This window comes from Myxine glutinosa, chromosome 2 (assembly GCF_964187855.1).
Source record: "Myxine glutinosa chromosome 2, kmMyxGlut1.1, whole genome shotgun sequence".
In the NCBI taxonomy this organism is placed as follows: domain Eukaryota; kingdom Metazoa; phylum Chordata; class Myxini; order Myxiniformes; family Myxinidae; genus Myxine; species Myxine glutinosa.
The window spans coordinates 11,965,583-11,982,961 of NC_136262.1; the positions used below are offsets into that span (position 1 = coordinate 11,965,583).

General features: G+C 46.3%; 1 protein-coding gene across 1 annotated transcript in view; it reads right to left on the reverse strand.

Moving 5' to 3' along the window:
* The window catches only part of LOC137422039 (5-oxoprolinase), a 149,360-nt gene that overhangs the window by 91,033 nt on the left and 40,948 nt on the right, over positions 1-17,379 (reverse strand). The window contains exon 6 of the mRNA XM_078772561.1: positions 15,397-15,535. Coding sequence (XP_078628687.1) covers positions 15,397-15,535 — 139 coding nt within the window. The remainder of the gene's footprint in view (positions 1-15,396; positions 15,536-17,379) is intronic.

The window sequence follows — 17,379 nt, forward strand, 5'->3', positions numbered from 1 at the left end:
TGACCTTTAAAAGAAAGAAAAACCACGTTTGACATTTCGAAACAAATAAATTGATCCTTGAAAGTGATGTAAACTGATATCAAACTCAATTCATGGACAGTACTGTGTTAAACTTCTGTACGTTTTCCAGAAGTATCTCTTTATTTTGCACAGCAGCCAAAGATTTTTTTAACAAAAACAAAAGTTAAATTACGACTGGGATTACGGACAGTAAAATTACAGTTCAGTACTTCGTGTAACCCCCACGAGCATTCAGGAGAGCACGTACACGTTGAGGCATGCTGTTCACGAGATTTGCCAAGGTTTGGACAGGAATCGTTTGCCATGCAGTGACAATAGCCTGCTGCAATTCACGCACAGAGGTCGGCTGCAGGTCCAAGTGGTCGATTTGACGCGTTAATTCTGCCCACAAGTTCTCTATCGGATTCATATCCAGGGACATGGCAGGCCACTCCATATGCTCTACACCACGGTCAGCAAGAAAGTGTTGGATCATGCGAGCACGATGAGGCCGTGCATTGTCATCTTGGAAGACAAAGTTTCCTCGAAAGGCTGCACGAACAAATGGAAGCAATGTTTCTTCCAGAATGGCCCTGTGCTTGAACTGGTTCAGGTTTCCATTCAGAACAACCAGGTCAGTTTTGCCCCTTGCATGAAAAGCAGCCCAAACGGTCACCCCACCACCTCCAGCTTGGACTCTTGGCACTATACAATCTTCGTTGGAGGCTTCATGCACTTGTCTGCGCACTCAGATGCGGCCATATTGACGATCGACCAGAAATCTAGACTTGTCACTGAAGATCACGTGATTCCAGTGTCCTGGCTGCCATTGATGGTGCTCTCTGGCCCACTGCAATCGGCGCTTGCGGTGTTGTCTGGTCAGGTGTGGCTTTCTCAGGGGACGCCTGGCACGATAGCCTGCGTGAACCAGTCGTTGGTTGACGAGCCTTCTGGATACAGGCACATTTGTCAGTTGCTGCCACTCAGCCCTAAGCCGATTAGCTGACTTGGTACGGCCATTGCGGACGAACCGGTGCAGCTGTCGATCATCCCTCCTTGTGATTCTGCGGGGACGTCCTGACCTCGGTATTGGAGTAGGGACACCCCTCTGAGCATTTCGTTTCAGGATCTTTGACACCTGACCTTGAGTGATGCCATACTGCCGAGCAATAGCACGCTGTTTCATGCCGGAATTTCGTAAAGCCACCACTAAATGACAAACAGCATTGTCGAGTTGACGGACCATCTCCAGGGGAAGCGGCAATATCTTTTGTAGACGTGCAGCAGTTGTTTGCCACTAATACAGAACGCAACAACCCTTATATACCCAATTGTGAAGCCAATCGTCAAATTTACCTGTCCGTACATTTTGTCACGCCACCTGTGATATAATCCTGTTGTTGACTTATTGCTGCGACAGACAGTGACATGGTTCTTTTAACAAAGAAATCACCGAAGCGTAAAAGAAACTCACCAGATTGATATACCGAGTTCAGAAAGTAATCCCAAGTCAAGAAAAAAAAAAAATTCCATATTAAATGCCAAGTCTGTATATATATATATATATATATGTATATATATATATATATATATATATATATATATATTTATATATATATATATATATATATATATATATATATAATATATATATATATATTGATGCGGATTTGAGAATCCTGTGTTTTCTTGTGTAAATATCACCCTCTAAGTAGTGTTATGATTCCTTGTAAATATCTCCGTTTTGTGTGTAAAGGTCAAAGGTCGTCCTCTTACAACATGCATTTTAAGGCCATTTTACCTGCTAGAGTGGGGGTTAGCCTTGCGGTCCCCATGACAATCTTCTCCATTTTGCCCTATTTTCTGCATCTCTCCTTGTTAACCCCCTTGCCCACATTTCTTCTTCCACCATCTTTAGCCAAGTCTTTCTCGGTCTTCCCCGTCCTCTACTTCCTTCGACATTAACTTCCATCACTCTTCTCAACCAGTCACTTTCATCCTTCCTCAACACATGACCGAACCATCTCAACCTGTTCCTCTTCACAGCATCAATCACAGGCAATATTCCCATCATCTTTCGCAATTCATCATTTGTCTTCCTCTCTCTCTCTCAACGATACTCCACACATCCATCGAACCATTCGCATTTCCACCCTTTCCAGCCTTCGTTGCTGCTCTACGTTCATTACCCATGTCTCGCTCCCATAAATCATAACACTTCTCACACATGCAGCATACACCTTTCCCTTCAGCTTCAGCGACACTCTCCTCCTCATCAGCACGCCACTCAGTTCCCGAAACTTCTTCCATGCACATCTCACTCGAGCAACCGTTGCCGAGTCTGATCCACCTTCTCCATTCAGCATGTCTCCGAGGTAGCAAAATGTTTTCACACCTTCCAGCTTCACGCCATCTCCAAGATCCAACTCAACATTTCCTCCATCTGCAGCTCCCTCTGTGCACACCTTACATTTGAATGTAGCTGCCACACTGGTAAATGACCCTCTCAGACCACTACATTTTTGATGAACCCACTCAGCGCACATTGTACATTGAATGGAGTTCACTCCGACACCCTTCCTGCACACAGCACACGGCCACTTCCCAGTTCTTTCCACCTCACCACATGCTTTACCACTTGCCATCACCTTCGTCTTTCCGATATTCACCTTCAGACCTTTTGTCTCCATACATTCCTTCCACTTGTTCATCTTTTCCTTCAGTCCATCCATACTTTCCGCAATCAACACCAGATCATCTGCATACAACAACTCCCACGGTGAACCCTCCTTTACGTTCTGAGCCAGCACCTCCATCACAGTTACAAATAGTAGTGGACTTAGTACCGACCCCTGATGCACTCCCACCTTCACCTCAAACTCACCACTGTTCCCGTCCTTTGTCCTTACAGCTGTGCGCACTCTTTTGTACATTGCCATCACTACTCTGATCAACCATTCCTCCACTCCTAACTTCCTCATTGCCCATGTCAATACTTTGCGTGGAACCCTATCGAATGCTTTCTCCAGATCAACAAACCCAAAAAACAACTTCTTCCTCTTCTCCATGTACTTCTTCTGCAACTGCCTCACAATGAAAAGCGCATCTGTCGTTCCTCTTCCTGGCATAAATCCAAACTGCATTTCGTCGATCTTCACTTTCTTCCTTATCCCCCTCTCCAACACCCTTTCCAATACCTTCATTCCATGCTCCAATAACTTTATCGTTCGGTACGAGCCACACTCCAGAGGGTCACCTTTCCCCTTGTATAGAGGGACGAGGGTACTCAGTTCCCAATCCACTGGAATGCGGCCTTCTTTCACCACCAGTTTACAGATCTCTGTCATTCTCTTCACACCCCAACTTCCTGCTGCCTTCAACATATCTCCCACAACTCCCGTCGTCCCTCCCGCTTTTCCACTCTTCATTGCTTTTATCGCTTCCTCAACTTCCTTCTCAGTTATCTTCTCTGCCGGTCCTAAAACTGGGTTACTCTCTATGTTGCCATCCCATTCATTCTCTGTATTCAACAGCATTTCCATATATCTTTTCCATCTTCCTTTAATTACATCTGGGTCGACAACGATTTGTCCCACTTCGTCCTTCAAGCAACTCACCCCCATCACATCACACCTCTCTTTCGCTATGTGCTTTGCAATCCTGAATCCTCTTAGTTAATCCATATACATGCACGTAGGCCACCATATACCCTTCTAAATAGTTATTTCCTTATTATGTGTATTAGTTTAAGGCTGTGTTTCCCATTAATTGACACTGCATTGCACCGAGTCAGATAAGATAGAATCCCTTTTCAAGTTTCCCCCAATCCTCTCAGTGCATTGGGCGGTTTTCTTCATCCCAAACTCCATTACGCACGCGGTCAAGCCAACGACCAAGGGCGTTGCCCACCCATCGTCATCAGAAGGTGGAGCCAGCGAGCCCCCACCAGCCAACCAGGGCGGAGGAGATACCAACACAGGCGTGGCGCGCATTGATCTTGAAGCGCGTTATAAAAGCGCTCGCGCAAGCCTTTCCGAGGAGAGATGCGTAAGAGTCCAGTTGAGGAGAAGCTGAGAGAGGGTTTTTGAGGGAGGTGCGCTGGACCAGAGGCAGATTCTGAGGAGTATTAAGGGAGCGTCGGAGACGCAGGAGGCGGAGGACGAGTGAGAAAGCTGCCGGTGTGAAACCGAATACGTGGAGCTGCCGGCTCCTCGCTGCCAGCCCGAAGCGGAGCTGTGTGCCGGGTTTCGCCTCGACCCCAAAAGCGTGGACCGAAGCGCGAGCTTGGAGCCGGACCTCGACGCCTACCATCTGCCGGGACCCTCCTCTGCCGTTCCATATCATCCCTGCCATTCCATCCTTTTGTGTACGTGAGTTTGTTTTGTGTGTCTTGTCCTGGGGTATAAGTTAAGCCTGTTTAGATAAGTTAGTATTTGCACTGTGTCTTCTGGTCCTTCCATCTTTCTGTCTTTATTTTCGTATCTTTCCTTCTCCTTGGTTACTTTTGGTCTTGTACATAATAGTTAGTAATAAATTATATTTGTTCTTCCTACCTTGCCTTCTTTATATATATGACCGTAATATAGTCAGGATTGCAAAGCAGATAGCGAAAGAGAGGTGTGATGTGATGGGGGTGAGTTGCTTGAAGGATGAAGTGGGACAAATCGTTGTCGACCCAGATGGAATTAAAGGAAGATGGAAAAGATATATGGAAATGCTGTTGAATACAGAGAATGAATGGGATGGCAACATAGAGAGTAACCCTGTTTTAGGACCGGCAGAGAAGATAACTGAGAAGGAAGTTGAGGAAGCGATAAAAGCAATGAAGGGTAGAAAAGCGGGAGGGCCGACGGGAGTTGTGGGAGATATGTTGAAGGCAGCAGGAAGTTGGGGTGTGAAGAGAATGACAGAGATCTGTAATCTGGTGGTGAAAGAAGGCCGCATTCCAGTGGATTGGGAACTGAGTACCCTCGTCCCTCTATACAAGGGGAAAGGTGACCCTCTGGAGTGTGGCTCGTACCGAGCGATAAAGTTATTGGAGCATGGAATGAAGGTATTGGAAAGGGTGTTGGAGAGGAGGATAAGGAAGAAAGTGAAGATCGACGAAATGCAGTTTGGATTCATGCCAGGAAGAGGAACGACAGACGCGCTTTTCATTGTGAGGCAGTTGCAGGAGAAGTACATGGAGAAGAGGAAGAAGTTGTTTCTTGGGTTTGTTGATCTGGAGAAAGCATTCGATACGGTACCACGCAAAGTATTGACATGGGCATTGAGGAAGTTAGGAGTGGAGGAATGGTTGATCAGAGTAGTGATGGCAATGTACAAAAGAGCGCGCACAGCTGTAAGGACGAAGGACGGGAACAGTGGTGAGTTTGAGGTGAAGGTGGGAGTGCATCAGGGGTCGGTACTAAGTCCATTACTATTTGTAGCTGTGATGGAGGTGCTGGCTCAGAACGTAAAGGAGGGTTTACCGTGGGAGTTGTTGTATGCAGATGATCTGGTGTTGATTGCGGAAAGTATGGATGGACTGAAGGAAAAGATGACCACGTGGAAGGAATGTATGGAGACTAAAGGTCTGAAGGTGAATATCGGAAAGACGAAGGTGATGGCAAGTGGTAAAGCATGTGGTGAGGTGGAAAGAACTGGGAAGTGGCCCTGTGCTGTGTGTAGGAAGGGTGTCGGAGTGAACTCCATTCAATGTACAATGTGCGCTGAGTGGGTTCATCAAAAATGTAGTGGTCTGAGAGGGTCATTAACCAGTGTGGCAGCTACATTCAAATGTAAGGTGTGCACAGAGGGAGCTGCAGATGGAGGAAATGTTGAGTTGGATCTTGGAGATGGCGTGAAGCTGGAAGGTGTGAAAACATTTTGCTACCTCGGAGACATGCTGAATGGAGAAGGTGGATCAGACTCGGCAACGGTTGCTCGAGTGAGATGTGCATGGAAGAAGTTTCGGGAACTGGGTGGCGTGCTGATGATGAGGGGAGTGTCGTTGAAGCTGAAGGGAAAGGTGTATGCTGCATGTGTGAGAAGTGTTATGATTTATGGGAGCGAGACATGGGTAATAAACGTAGAGCAGCAACGAAGGTTGGAAAGGGTGGAAATGCGAATGGTTCGGTGGATGTGTGGAGTATCGTTGAGAGAGAGGAAGACAAATGATGAATTGCGAAAGATGATGGGAATAGAGCCTGTGATTGATGCTGTGAAGAGGAACAGGTTGAGATGGTTTGGTCATGTGTTGAGGAAGGATGAAAGTGACTGGTTGAGAAGAGTGATGGAAATGAATGTAGAAGGAAGCAGAGGACGGGGAAGACCGAAAAAGACTTGGCTAAAGATGGTGGAGGAAGAAATGCGGGCAAGGGGGTTAACAAGGGGAGATGCAGAAAATAGGGCAAAATGGAGAAGATTGTCATGGGGACCGCAAGGCTAACCCCCGCTCTAGCAGGGAAAATGGCCTTTAAAATGCATGTTGTTGTTGTTGTCTACCTTGCCTTCTTTCCTTTACATCCGTTTCGTTTTAGTGATTTCCCCATTGGATACCTGTGGCACGATTTGGCCAACGTTTCAGAATCGGGTCTAGTTACTTGCTAATGGTTCGTGCCGCGGCTGCTAATCCGCTCGGCAATTAACATGTTGTCCGCGGTCGCGAACGGGGTTGCTCACCTGCCTCCCTGGAGGGAGCTGCGCAACTTCAGGACTCACGTCGGCCAGTCGCACAAGGGGATTAATCCCCCCCCCCCTTCTTAAGGGGAAAAAGAGCCGACGTAGAGATCGGTAACAATATACAGTGATCCCTCGTTTATCGCGGGGGTTACGTTCCAGAACCCCCCGCGATAGACGAAAATCCGCGAAGTAGCGACCATATTTTTATTTTATTATTTATATATATTTTAAAGCTTTATGACCCTCCCCACACTCTTATTAACCTTTCCCACACTCTTATTAACCTTTCTCACACTCTTATTAACCTTTCCCATACTCTTATAAACACTTCCTATACTCTTAAACACTTTTTACACTCTTAAACATACGTAATTTTAACAACATATAAAATTCTAATGGGTACTCACCATTGAAGATACTGTAACGACCCATGGGTCCCCCAAGCAAGACCAGCATCAGAATCTCCTTGCTCCAGCCGGTGACGTCACCGGCGGGGATCCCCGGCGCCAGAGTGGCTGGTCACGTGACCGCCAAAGCGTGCCGCGCGTGCGGGTATAATCAGCTACACCTGTTGATCACGTGACCACCGAAGCACGCCACGCTTGAGAGGCGTGGCTTTCGGTTTCGGTTTCTGGTTGTGCTTTATAATGCAGCCCGATAAACGGGCTTTTCAGTGTTCCCGAGTTGGTTTTGAGAATAAATATCTTCTCGGACGAGTTTGTGTCTTGCACGTCATTTCGTCCGTATCAAGCAAGAGCCCCGGCTCTTCAATACTACAACTTGCGTGATGAAGATGATGATGAATTAGCTGTGCAGTACTGATGACGATGAAGGTGATGACGATGATGAATGTACTGCACAGCCAGAAAGAGCATTACAGTTACCCATTACGTGGGTAACTAGCGCAAGTGGAAGCTGCCGCATCTGCGTTTTCCATACGCACGACTCTTTGTCTCTTTGTCTACTCTTCTACTGTACACTATGTACAGTATTTTATTTCTTGTAGTATGTTTTAATTACTGTATTTTTCTTATTTTTTTACGTTTTCTAATTTTTTAGGCTAGAAAATGCTTATTTTACCACAAAAATATTTAAAATAATAGTATATAAAAATACATTTATACCGCAAAATCCCGCGATATAGCGAAAAATCCGCGATTTAATTTTACATATACTAGCGAGAAAAACCCGCGATGTACTGAAGCCGCGAAAAGTGAACCGCGATATAGCGAGGGATGACTGTATGTATATATATATATATATATATATATATATATATATATATATATATATATATACATATATATATACATATATATATATATATATATACTGTATACACATATATATATATATATATATATAAAATATATATAAAATATATATATATATATAAATATTTATATACAGTGAAACCTTGACTTACGAGTTTAATTCGTTCTGTGACCGAGCTCGTAACTCAATTTGCTCATTTCTCAAATTAAATTTCCCCATTAAAATGAATTGAAATGCTATTAATCCGTTCCAGCCCCCCAAAAACCACACCAATTTTTTTTGTTACGTGTTTTTAAATAAGAAAAATGTACTTTATAAATAACAAATAATGTATAAACAAGCACGACCTCGTATATACTGTACATAATAAAAGAGAATGTAAAGAAATAAACTGGTTTTATTAAGTGTATTTACCTTGAAGATCAGACGAAGATGCTGGCGGAGGTGGAGGAGATAACTTTTGCCTTTTTCGCCACACTTTCCTCGCTTTCACTTGCAGGGCGTTTCAATAAAAACCTGTCCAAGGAGGTTTGTTTCTTCCTCCCTTTCAAAATGTTTCGAAAATGAGTGAGGCAAGTGTCGTTACACAGCGCCAACGCACGACCTGTTGCAACTTTTTCAGGGTGTTTCTTTTCAATAAACTCTGAAATTTTCTCCCACATTCCCAACATTTCCTTAATCTCACTTGTAGCGATAACCACCTCCGCCTCTGGCTCCTCCGCGTTAATTTCCTGCAAAACCTCCGTATTCTGCTGCTGCTGTAGCTCCTTTAATTCCTCCGTTGTCAGTTCCTCGTTGTGCTTCTCGACGAGGTCGTTAACGTCTTCTTCATTCACTTGCAGGCCCATGGACTTTCCGAGGGGCACAATCTCCTCCACCACTAACACTTCAGGTTCGAATCCTTCGAAGTCCCTTTCGGACACAACCTCAGGCCACAGCTTCTTCCATGCAGAGTTTAAGGTCCTCCTTGTAACACCCTGCCAGGCCATGTCGATAATTCTGAGGCAGGTCACGATATTGTAGTGATCCTTCCAGAACTCTCGAAGGGTGAGGTTTGTGCTCTCCGTAACCTCAAAGCAGCGCCGGAACAGGTGCTTGGTGAAGAGCTTTTTGAAATTTGAAATCACCTGCTGGTCCATGGGCTGCAGGATAGGGGTGGTGTTGGCTGGAAGGTAGAGAGGACCTTAATAAACTTAAATTCTTCAAGGATGTCGTCTTCGAGGTTTGGTGGGTGTGCGGGAGCATTGTCAAGGACGAGAAGGGCTTGCAGGGGTAGGTTATTTTCCAAAAGGTACTTCTTGATGGCAGGACCAAAGACCAGGTTTACCCACTCCACAAAGAACTGCCTGGTGACCCACGCCTTTGCGTTTGCTCTCCACATAACCTGCAGTTTTTCTTTAAGTATCTTATGAGACTTAAAGGCTCTGGGGTTTTCAGTGATATACAAGTAGCGGCTTAATCTTGCAGTCACCACTCGCATTCGCGCACAGTGCAAGGGTTAACCTATCCTTCATGGGTTTGTGGCCTGGCATGCTCCTCTCCTCTGCCGTTATATACGTCCTCCTCGGCATCTTTTTCCAGAAGAGCCCTGTCTCGTCACAGTTGAAGATTTGCTGGGGGATGTATCCTTCGGCTTCTATCAGTTCGGCAAAAGTTACAATAAAATCTTCAGCTGCCTTCACATCCGAGCTTGCTGCCTCACCATGCCTGACGACGGAGTGAATGCCGGTCCTCTTCTTAAAATTATCAAACCATCCCCGACTGGCTTTGAATGACTCTTCCGATGCCTCGTCCGTTGATGTTCCCGCTGTCTGCTGCACCAAATCCCCGTAAATGTCTCGGGCCTTCTCACACATGATGCTCTCGGTCACGGTATCTCCTGCGAGCTGCTTCTCCGTCAACCACACAAACAACAACTTCTCCATCTCTTCATGGATAGAGGTCCGGAGCTTTGAAATAATCGTAACGCCCTTGGCTGGCGTTATAGCCTTTATCGACTCCTTCTGCTTCAAAATCGTACATATCGTAGAAGTACTACGATCGTACTGCCTCGCCAAGTCGACAACACGCACACCTCGCTCATGTTTTTCGACGATTGCGTGTTTTATATCCAAGCACATCATCCTCTTCTTCTTCTCAGCACTGCCCTTGGCACTCAATTTCTTTGGACCCATGGTTAAAACTAAGAAATTTTCCAAAATAACCAAAATGCGAAAACAAAGCAACAGCGATATACGGCAGAGATGCTTGCACGGCAAGATAACCACGTGACCTGAACGCTCGTTGGGCCACCTAGTGGCGGGCGGCGTAAGCTCGTAACTCAGATCTCGGCTCGCATCACAAAGAAAAATTCGACCGAGCGACGGCTCGTATCTCGGAAAACTCGTAAGTTGGTGCACTCGTAAGTCAAGGTTTCACTGTATATATAAAACACAGTTTGTTTGTTTGTTTGTGTGTTACCGAGACTCCTAAACAGAGAGGCTCACGTACTTGATTTTTGGCATTGACATGGCCATTGGGCCCCGGAAGGACATAGCCCACCTAAAAATGACCTCCGATGACGAGATCCATATTTTTTTATTCATATTTAACTTAGCGCATTTCAGCAAGGAACATTATACACTGAATCGCAGCCTGTGCCACAGCAGCACGCCGATTCGCTCAGAGCGATCGCATGATGTTCCATCCTCTCCGCCAGACCACTGAACTGAAAATATACAGAATTACCATTGCCATTCACACCACACAGGTGGAGATGCAGCTACCGGGCGCCATCTTGGTTGGCACTCGATGCTGGGCGATGGTGATTTCCATCATGCGTTTGCACGTAATTCAGAGCGAAAAGCAATTGCGTTTTTTCACCTTTTGTGCGATCGTGTTCTGTGTCGATTTTTGTCTATTTTGTGCGATATGAATTAACTCATGCGAGGCTTTTGCCCGAGTGAGCTTGAGTCGAGAGGGCAAATGTACGGGTTGGGAATGTACGGGTCTCCCTTCCCCCGCCCGGTAACGCCGGTACTGGAGAGCGTCATAGGATCGGTGAGTCTCCGAAATCCGCTTCATGCTGTTGTCGCGAAGATGCAGGACGATGTCGCGATTGTTGTACTGCTCTCCTCCCATGAGAACTGCAACGTCATTGTTGACTGGCCCTCCCCTCCCCCCTCTCCCTCCCTCCCTCCTCTCCCTCCCCTCCTCCGTCCTCCCCTTCCCCTCCCCTCTCCTCCCCCTCCCCCCGTTCCCCTCACCTTCCCCCTCCCCCCGTTCCCCTCACCTTCCCCCTCCCCCCGTTCCCCTCCCCTCCCCTCCCCTCCCCCGCCTCTGTCGTTCCTCATCCTGGCATAAATCCAAACTGCATTTCGTTGATCTTCACCTTCTTCCTTGTCCTCCTCTCCAACACCCTTTCCAATACCTTCATTCCATGCTCCAATAACTATCGCTCGATACGAGCCACAGTCCAGAGGGTCACCTTTCCCCTTGTATAGAGGGACGAGGGTACTCAGTTCCCAATCCACTGGAATGCGGCCTTCTTTCACCACCAGATTACAGATCTCTGTCATTCTCTTCACACCCCAACTTCCTGCTGCCTTCAACATATCTCCAACAACTCCCGTCGGCCCTCCCGCTTTTCTACTCTTCATTGCTTTTCTTTCTACCACAGTTCCCGAAAAAGGCCAACCCCCGCTTGCGGGGAAAAATGGCCTCTAAAGGTGGTTTTTTATATATTTTTTATTGCTTTTATTGACAGACAGGCTCTTTATTGTGAGGCAGTTGCAGGAGAAGTACATGGAGAAGAGGAAGAAGTTGTTTCTTGGGTTTGTTGATCTGGAGAAAGCATTCGATAGGGTTCCACGCGAAGTATTGACATGGGCATTGAGGAAGTTAGAAGTGGAGGAATGGATGATCAGAGTAGTGATGGCAATGTACAAAAGAGCGCGCACAGATGTAAGGACGAAGGACGGGAACAGTGGTGAGTTTGAGGTGAAGGTGGGAGTGCATCAGGGGTCGGTACCAAGTCCACTACTATTTGTAGCTGTGATGGAGGTGCTGGCTCAGACCGTAAAGGAGGGTTTACCGTGGGAGTTGTTGTATGCAGATGCTCTGGTGTTGATTGCGGAAAGTATGGATGGACTGAAGGAAAAGATGAACAAGTGGAAGAAATGTATGGAGACAAAAGGTCTGAAGGGGAATATAGGAAAGACGAAGGTGATGGCAAGTGGTAAAGCATGTGGTGAGGTGGAAAGAACTGGGAAGTGGCCATGTGCTGTGTGCAGGAAGGGTGTCGGAGTGAACTCCATTCAATGTACAATGTGCGCTGAGTGGGTTCTTCAAAAATGTAGTGGTCTGAGAGGGTCATTAACCAGTGTGGCAGCTACATTCAAATGTAAGGTGTGCACAGAGGGAGCTGCAAATGGAGGAAATGTTGAGTTGGATCTTGGAGACGGCGTGAAGCTGGAAGGTGTGAAAACATTTTGCTACCTCGGAGACATGCTGAATGGAGAAGGTGGATCAGATTCGGCAACGGTTGCTGGAGTGAGATGTGCATGGAAGAGGTATCGGGAAGTGAGGGGCGTGCTGATGAGGAGGGGAGTGTCGTTGAAGCTGAAGGGAAAGGTGTATGCTGCATGTGTGAGAAGTGTTATGATTTATGGGAGCGAGACATGGGTCATGAATGTAGAGCAGCAACGAAGGCTGGAAAGGGTGGAAATGCGAATGGTTCGGTGGATGTGTGGAGTGTCGTTGAGAGAGAGGAAGACAAATGATTAATTGCGAAAGATGATGGGAATAGAGCCTGTGATTGATGCTGTGAAGAAACAGGTTGAGATGGTTTGGTCATGTGTTGAGGAAGGATGAAAGTGACTGGTTGAGAAGAGTGATGGAAATGAATGTAGAAGGAAGTAGAGGACGGGGAAGACCGGGAAAGACTTGGCTAAAGATGGTGGAAGAAGAAATGCGGGCAAGGGGGTTAACAAGGAGAGATGCAGAAAATAGGGCAAAATGAAGAAGATTGTCATGGGGACCGCAAGGCTAACCCCCGCTCTTGCAGGGAAAATTGCCTTAAAATGCATGTTGTTGTTGTTGTGTATTGCTTTTATCGCTTCCTCAACTTCCTTCTCGGTTATCTTCTCTGCCGGTCCGAAAACTGGGTTACTCTCCATGTTGCCATCCCATTCATTCTCTGTATTCAACAGCATTTCCATATATCTTTTCCATGTTCCTTTAATTCCATCTGGGTCCACAACGATTTGTCCCACTTCATCCTTCAAGCAACTCACCCCCATCACATCACACCTCTCTTTCGCTATCTGCTTTGCAATCCTGAATACCGCTCTGCCGCTCTTCTGAATCCAAGCGTTCTCCGAGCATTTTCCTACATGCCTCCTGTGCCTTTGCTACCTCTTTCTTTGCAGTCTTCTTGGCTGCCTTATAACTTTCATGCTCTGCTTTTTCTGCTCCCGTACCCTTCGCCTTCTGCCACTCCTTGAACTTCTTCCTCTTCTCGTCAATCCTCTTTCCAACTTCATCATCCCACCACCATGTTTCCGAATGCCTCGGTGGTCCTTTTGTCCATCCACATACCTCACCAACGGCTCCCAACAGACTATCTTTCATTGACATCCAACCACTTTCAAGCTCAACCACATCATCCTCTACCCTACTCAGCCTCTCTTTTAATGCCTCCCTTACTGTCACCTCTTTCAACCTCCACACCTTCATTCTCGGTTGGTACTTCACCCACCGAGCTCTCCTCACACCTTTCACCCTAATGTCGCAGACAACCAAGTGGTGCTGTGAAACAGCCTTCTCCCCCGGGATCACCTTTGCGTCCCGGAGGTGCCCCCTATCTCGCCTTCGCACCATCAGGTCGTCAACGGTTGTCGTCGACCCACCTCATGTGTATGTAACAAGCTTATTATCCTCTTTCTGGAACTGAGTATTACAAATCAACAAATCAGCTCCATCAGCAAACTCCAAAATCCTTTCACCTTCTCCATTTCTCACACCATATCCGTAACCCCCATGAACTCCCTCAAAACCGTCCATACTCCTTCCCACATGTCCATTTAGGTCTCCTCCTACCACAACAACTTCCTCATCTTTCACGTTTTCCATCAGCTTCTCTATCGCACACCAGAACTCGTCCTTCTCTTCATCGCTCCGACCAACCTGCGGAGCATATCCCGAGATGATATTCACCAAGAGCTTTCCAATCATCATTTTCACCATCATCAACCTATCACTCACTCTAGTCACACTCACCACACTGTCTACAAACTCCTCAGAAAATAGGACACCAACACCATTCACGCCCTCCGGACACCCTTGCAACACAAACTTGTATTTCTGTCTCTGCCTACCCTTCACCATTCTCACACCACTCCCCTTCCATCTCGTCTCTTGCACACAACATATGTCCACTCTTCTTCTGACCAATACTTCCACCACTTCTCCTGATCTCCCTGTCATTGTCCCTACATTCCATGTCCCAAACCTCAGAAACCGAGCTCCACTGCGGGCTGTACCCTGCCCATATGTAGTTGTAATTGTCATGGTTCTCTTTTTGAGGCAATGCTTTTATGGCCTGGCGGATGCCCTTCCTGATGCCAACCCTCTTAGTCGCCTCTTACGACACACGCAGGGATACGGTGTCCCTATTCTAAACCAGGGTACACACTGGTATACATACATATATATATCTATCTATAATTCCAGTAGTCTCTGTGTGTATGTGTGTGTGTGTCTGTCTGTGTGTGTGTGTGTGTGTGTGTGTGTGTTTGTCTGTGACCGCTGTTTCTCGACAACCACGGGTCCGATATACTTGAAACTTGCCAGGTATATTGCTGGGGACCCGAGGATGTGCCTTTTCAAGGTTTGAAATTAATCGGACAAGTGCTTCCCAAGGTATGGTCACCGTACTCGCAAGCCGTTCGCTTTGGCTTTGCGAATGGACCAAACCATTTCATGTAAATAGAGGGGGGGGGGGGGGTTCTGTGGTCGTTACTGCCACGTGGTTTCAAAGTTTTTTTTTGTTGTTGTTGTTTGCACGCATGTTTTTTTGCACCCACGTACGGGCACGCCCTAGTATATATAATATATATATACACACACATGTATATATATATATATATATAGTGTTATACACACACATGTGTATATATATATATATATATATATATATATATATATATATATATATATATATATATATATATATATATATATATATATACATATATGTGGATGCTTTGTTAAAAGAAAAAAAAATTTAAGATCACATTGAAAAAAAATAAAAATTCAATTAAGACATCAAACATCTTGGGCAATACAAATGTAAGCACAAGACTGGTTTCGCCATACAGGTCCACAGGCAAGCATTAACCAAGAACACCAAGTCAAATGTTATGAACATAGGGATTTGCGAAGCAAGTGAACAGATCAGACAGGGAAAGCACAACATGCCATTTCGATGCGAGCTAATGTCCCACTAGGCTGCAGTTTCATCTCGACATTGAAGTCCGTGCGACCAGTACCTCGAACACGCACATCGTCAACCAGGATGGGTCGGCCATGAATTGTAAAACCAAATTCCACACGATACCTGAATGAGGCAGGCAAAGGTGCGAAATTCATGCTGAGGAGAACAACACAACAGGAAATCAATGCAGATATTTAGTGCGTGTTATAATAGACTGTGAGGTATGTGGATGGACAAAAGGACCACAGAGGCACTCGGAAACATGGTGGTGGGATGATGAAGTTGGAAAGAAGATCGACGAGAAGAGGAAGAAGTTCAAGGAGTGGCAGAAGGCGAAGGTTATGGGGGCAGAAAAGGCAGAGCATGAAAGTTATAAGGCAGCCAAGAAGGCTGCAAAGAAAGAGGTAGCAAAGGCGCAGGAGGCATGTAGGAAAATGTTCGGAGAACGCTTGGATTTGGAAGAGGGTCAGAGAGCGGTATTCAGGATTGCAAAGCAGATAGCGAAAGAGAGGTGTGATGTGATGGGGGTGAGTTGCTTGAAGGATGAAGTGGGACAAATCGTTGTGGACCCAGATGGAATTAAAGGAAGATGGAAGAGATATATGGAAATACTGTTGAATGCAGAGAATGAATGGGATGGCAATATAGAGAGTAGCCCAGTTTTAGGACCGGCAGAGAAGATAACCGAGAAGGAAGTTGAGGAAGCGATAAAAGCAATAAAAAACATATAACCACCTTTAGAGGCCATTTTTCCCCGCAAAGCGGGGGTTGGCCTTTTTCTGGAACCGTGGTTGTTGTTGTTTTTCGGTCCCCTTTTTGAAGCAATGTTTTACGGCCGGATGCCCATCCTGACGCCAACCCTTTTTGCCGCCTTTAACGACAAACAGGGAATTACCAGTGAACTGGTAATCAATTAGCCGACCTCGGAAGGATGGTCAGGCTGAGTCAACCCCCCTGGTTGTTAATTCAGCATTCGACCGGGATTCGAACCCAGGATCCTCGGATCCAAAGCCGGCACCCTAGCCGCTAGCCCAACACCAGGGTTTCCAATCATCATTTTCACCATCATCAACCTATCACTCACTCTAGTCACACTCACCACACTGTCTACAAACTCCTCAGAAAAGCGAGCGAGCGAGCGATCAGAGCGATAAAAGCAATGAAGAGTAGAAAAGCGGGAGGGCTGACGGGAGTTGTGGGAGATATGTTGAAGGCAGCAGGAAGTTGGGGTGTGAAGAGAATGACAGAGATCTGTAATCTGGTGGTGAAAGAAGGCCGCATTCCAGTGGATTGGGAACTGAGTACCCTCGTCCCTCCATACAAGGGGAAAGGTGACCCTCTGGAGTGTGGCTCATACGGAGCGATAAAGTTATTGGAGCATGGAATTAGGCTATTGGAAAGGGTGTTGGAGAGGAGGATAAGGAAGAACGTGAAGATTGACAAAATGCAGTTTGGATTTATGCCAGGAAGAGGAACGACAGATGCGCTTTTTATTGTGAGGCAGTTGCAGGAGAAGTACATGGAGAAGAGGAAGAAGTTGTTTCTTGGGTTTGTTGATCTGCAGAAAGCATTCGATAGGGTTCCACGTGAAGTAGTGACATGGGCATTGAGGAAGTTAGGAGTGGAGGAATGGTTGATCAGAGTAGTGATGGCAATGTACAAAAGAGGGCGCACAGCTCTAAGGACGGGAACAGTGGTGAGTTTGAGGTGAAGGTGGGAGTGCATCAGGGGTCGGTACTAAGTCCACTACTATTTGTAGCTGTGATGGAGGCTGCTGGCTCGGAACATAAAGGAGGGTATACCGTGGGAGTTGTTGGATGCAAATGATCTGGTGTTGATTGCAGAAAGTATGGATGCACTGAAGGAGAAGATGAACAAGGGGAAGGAATGTATGGAGACAAAAGGTCTGAAGGTGAATATCGGAAAAACGAAGGTGATGGCAAGTGGTAAAGCATGTGGTGAGGTGG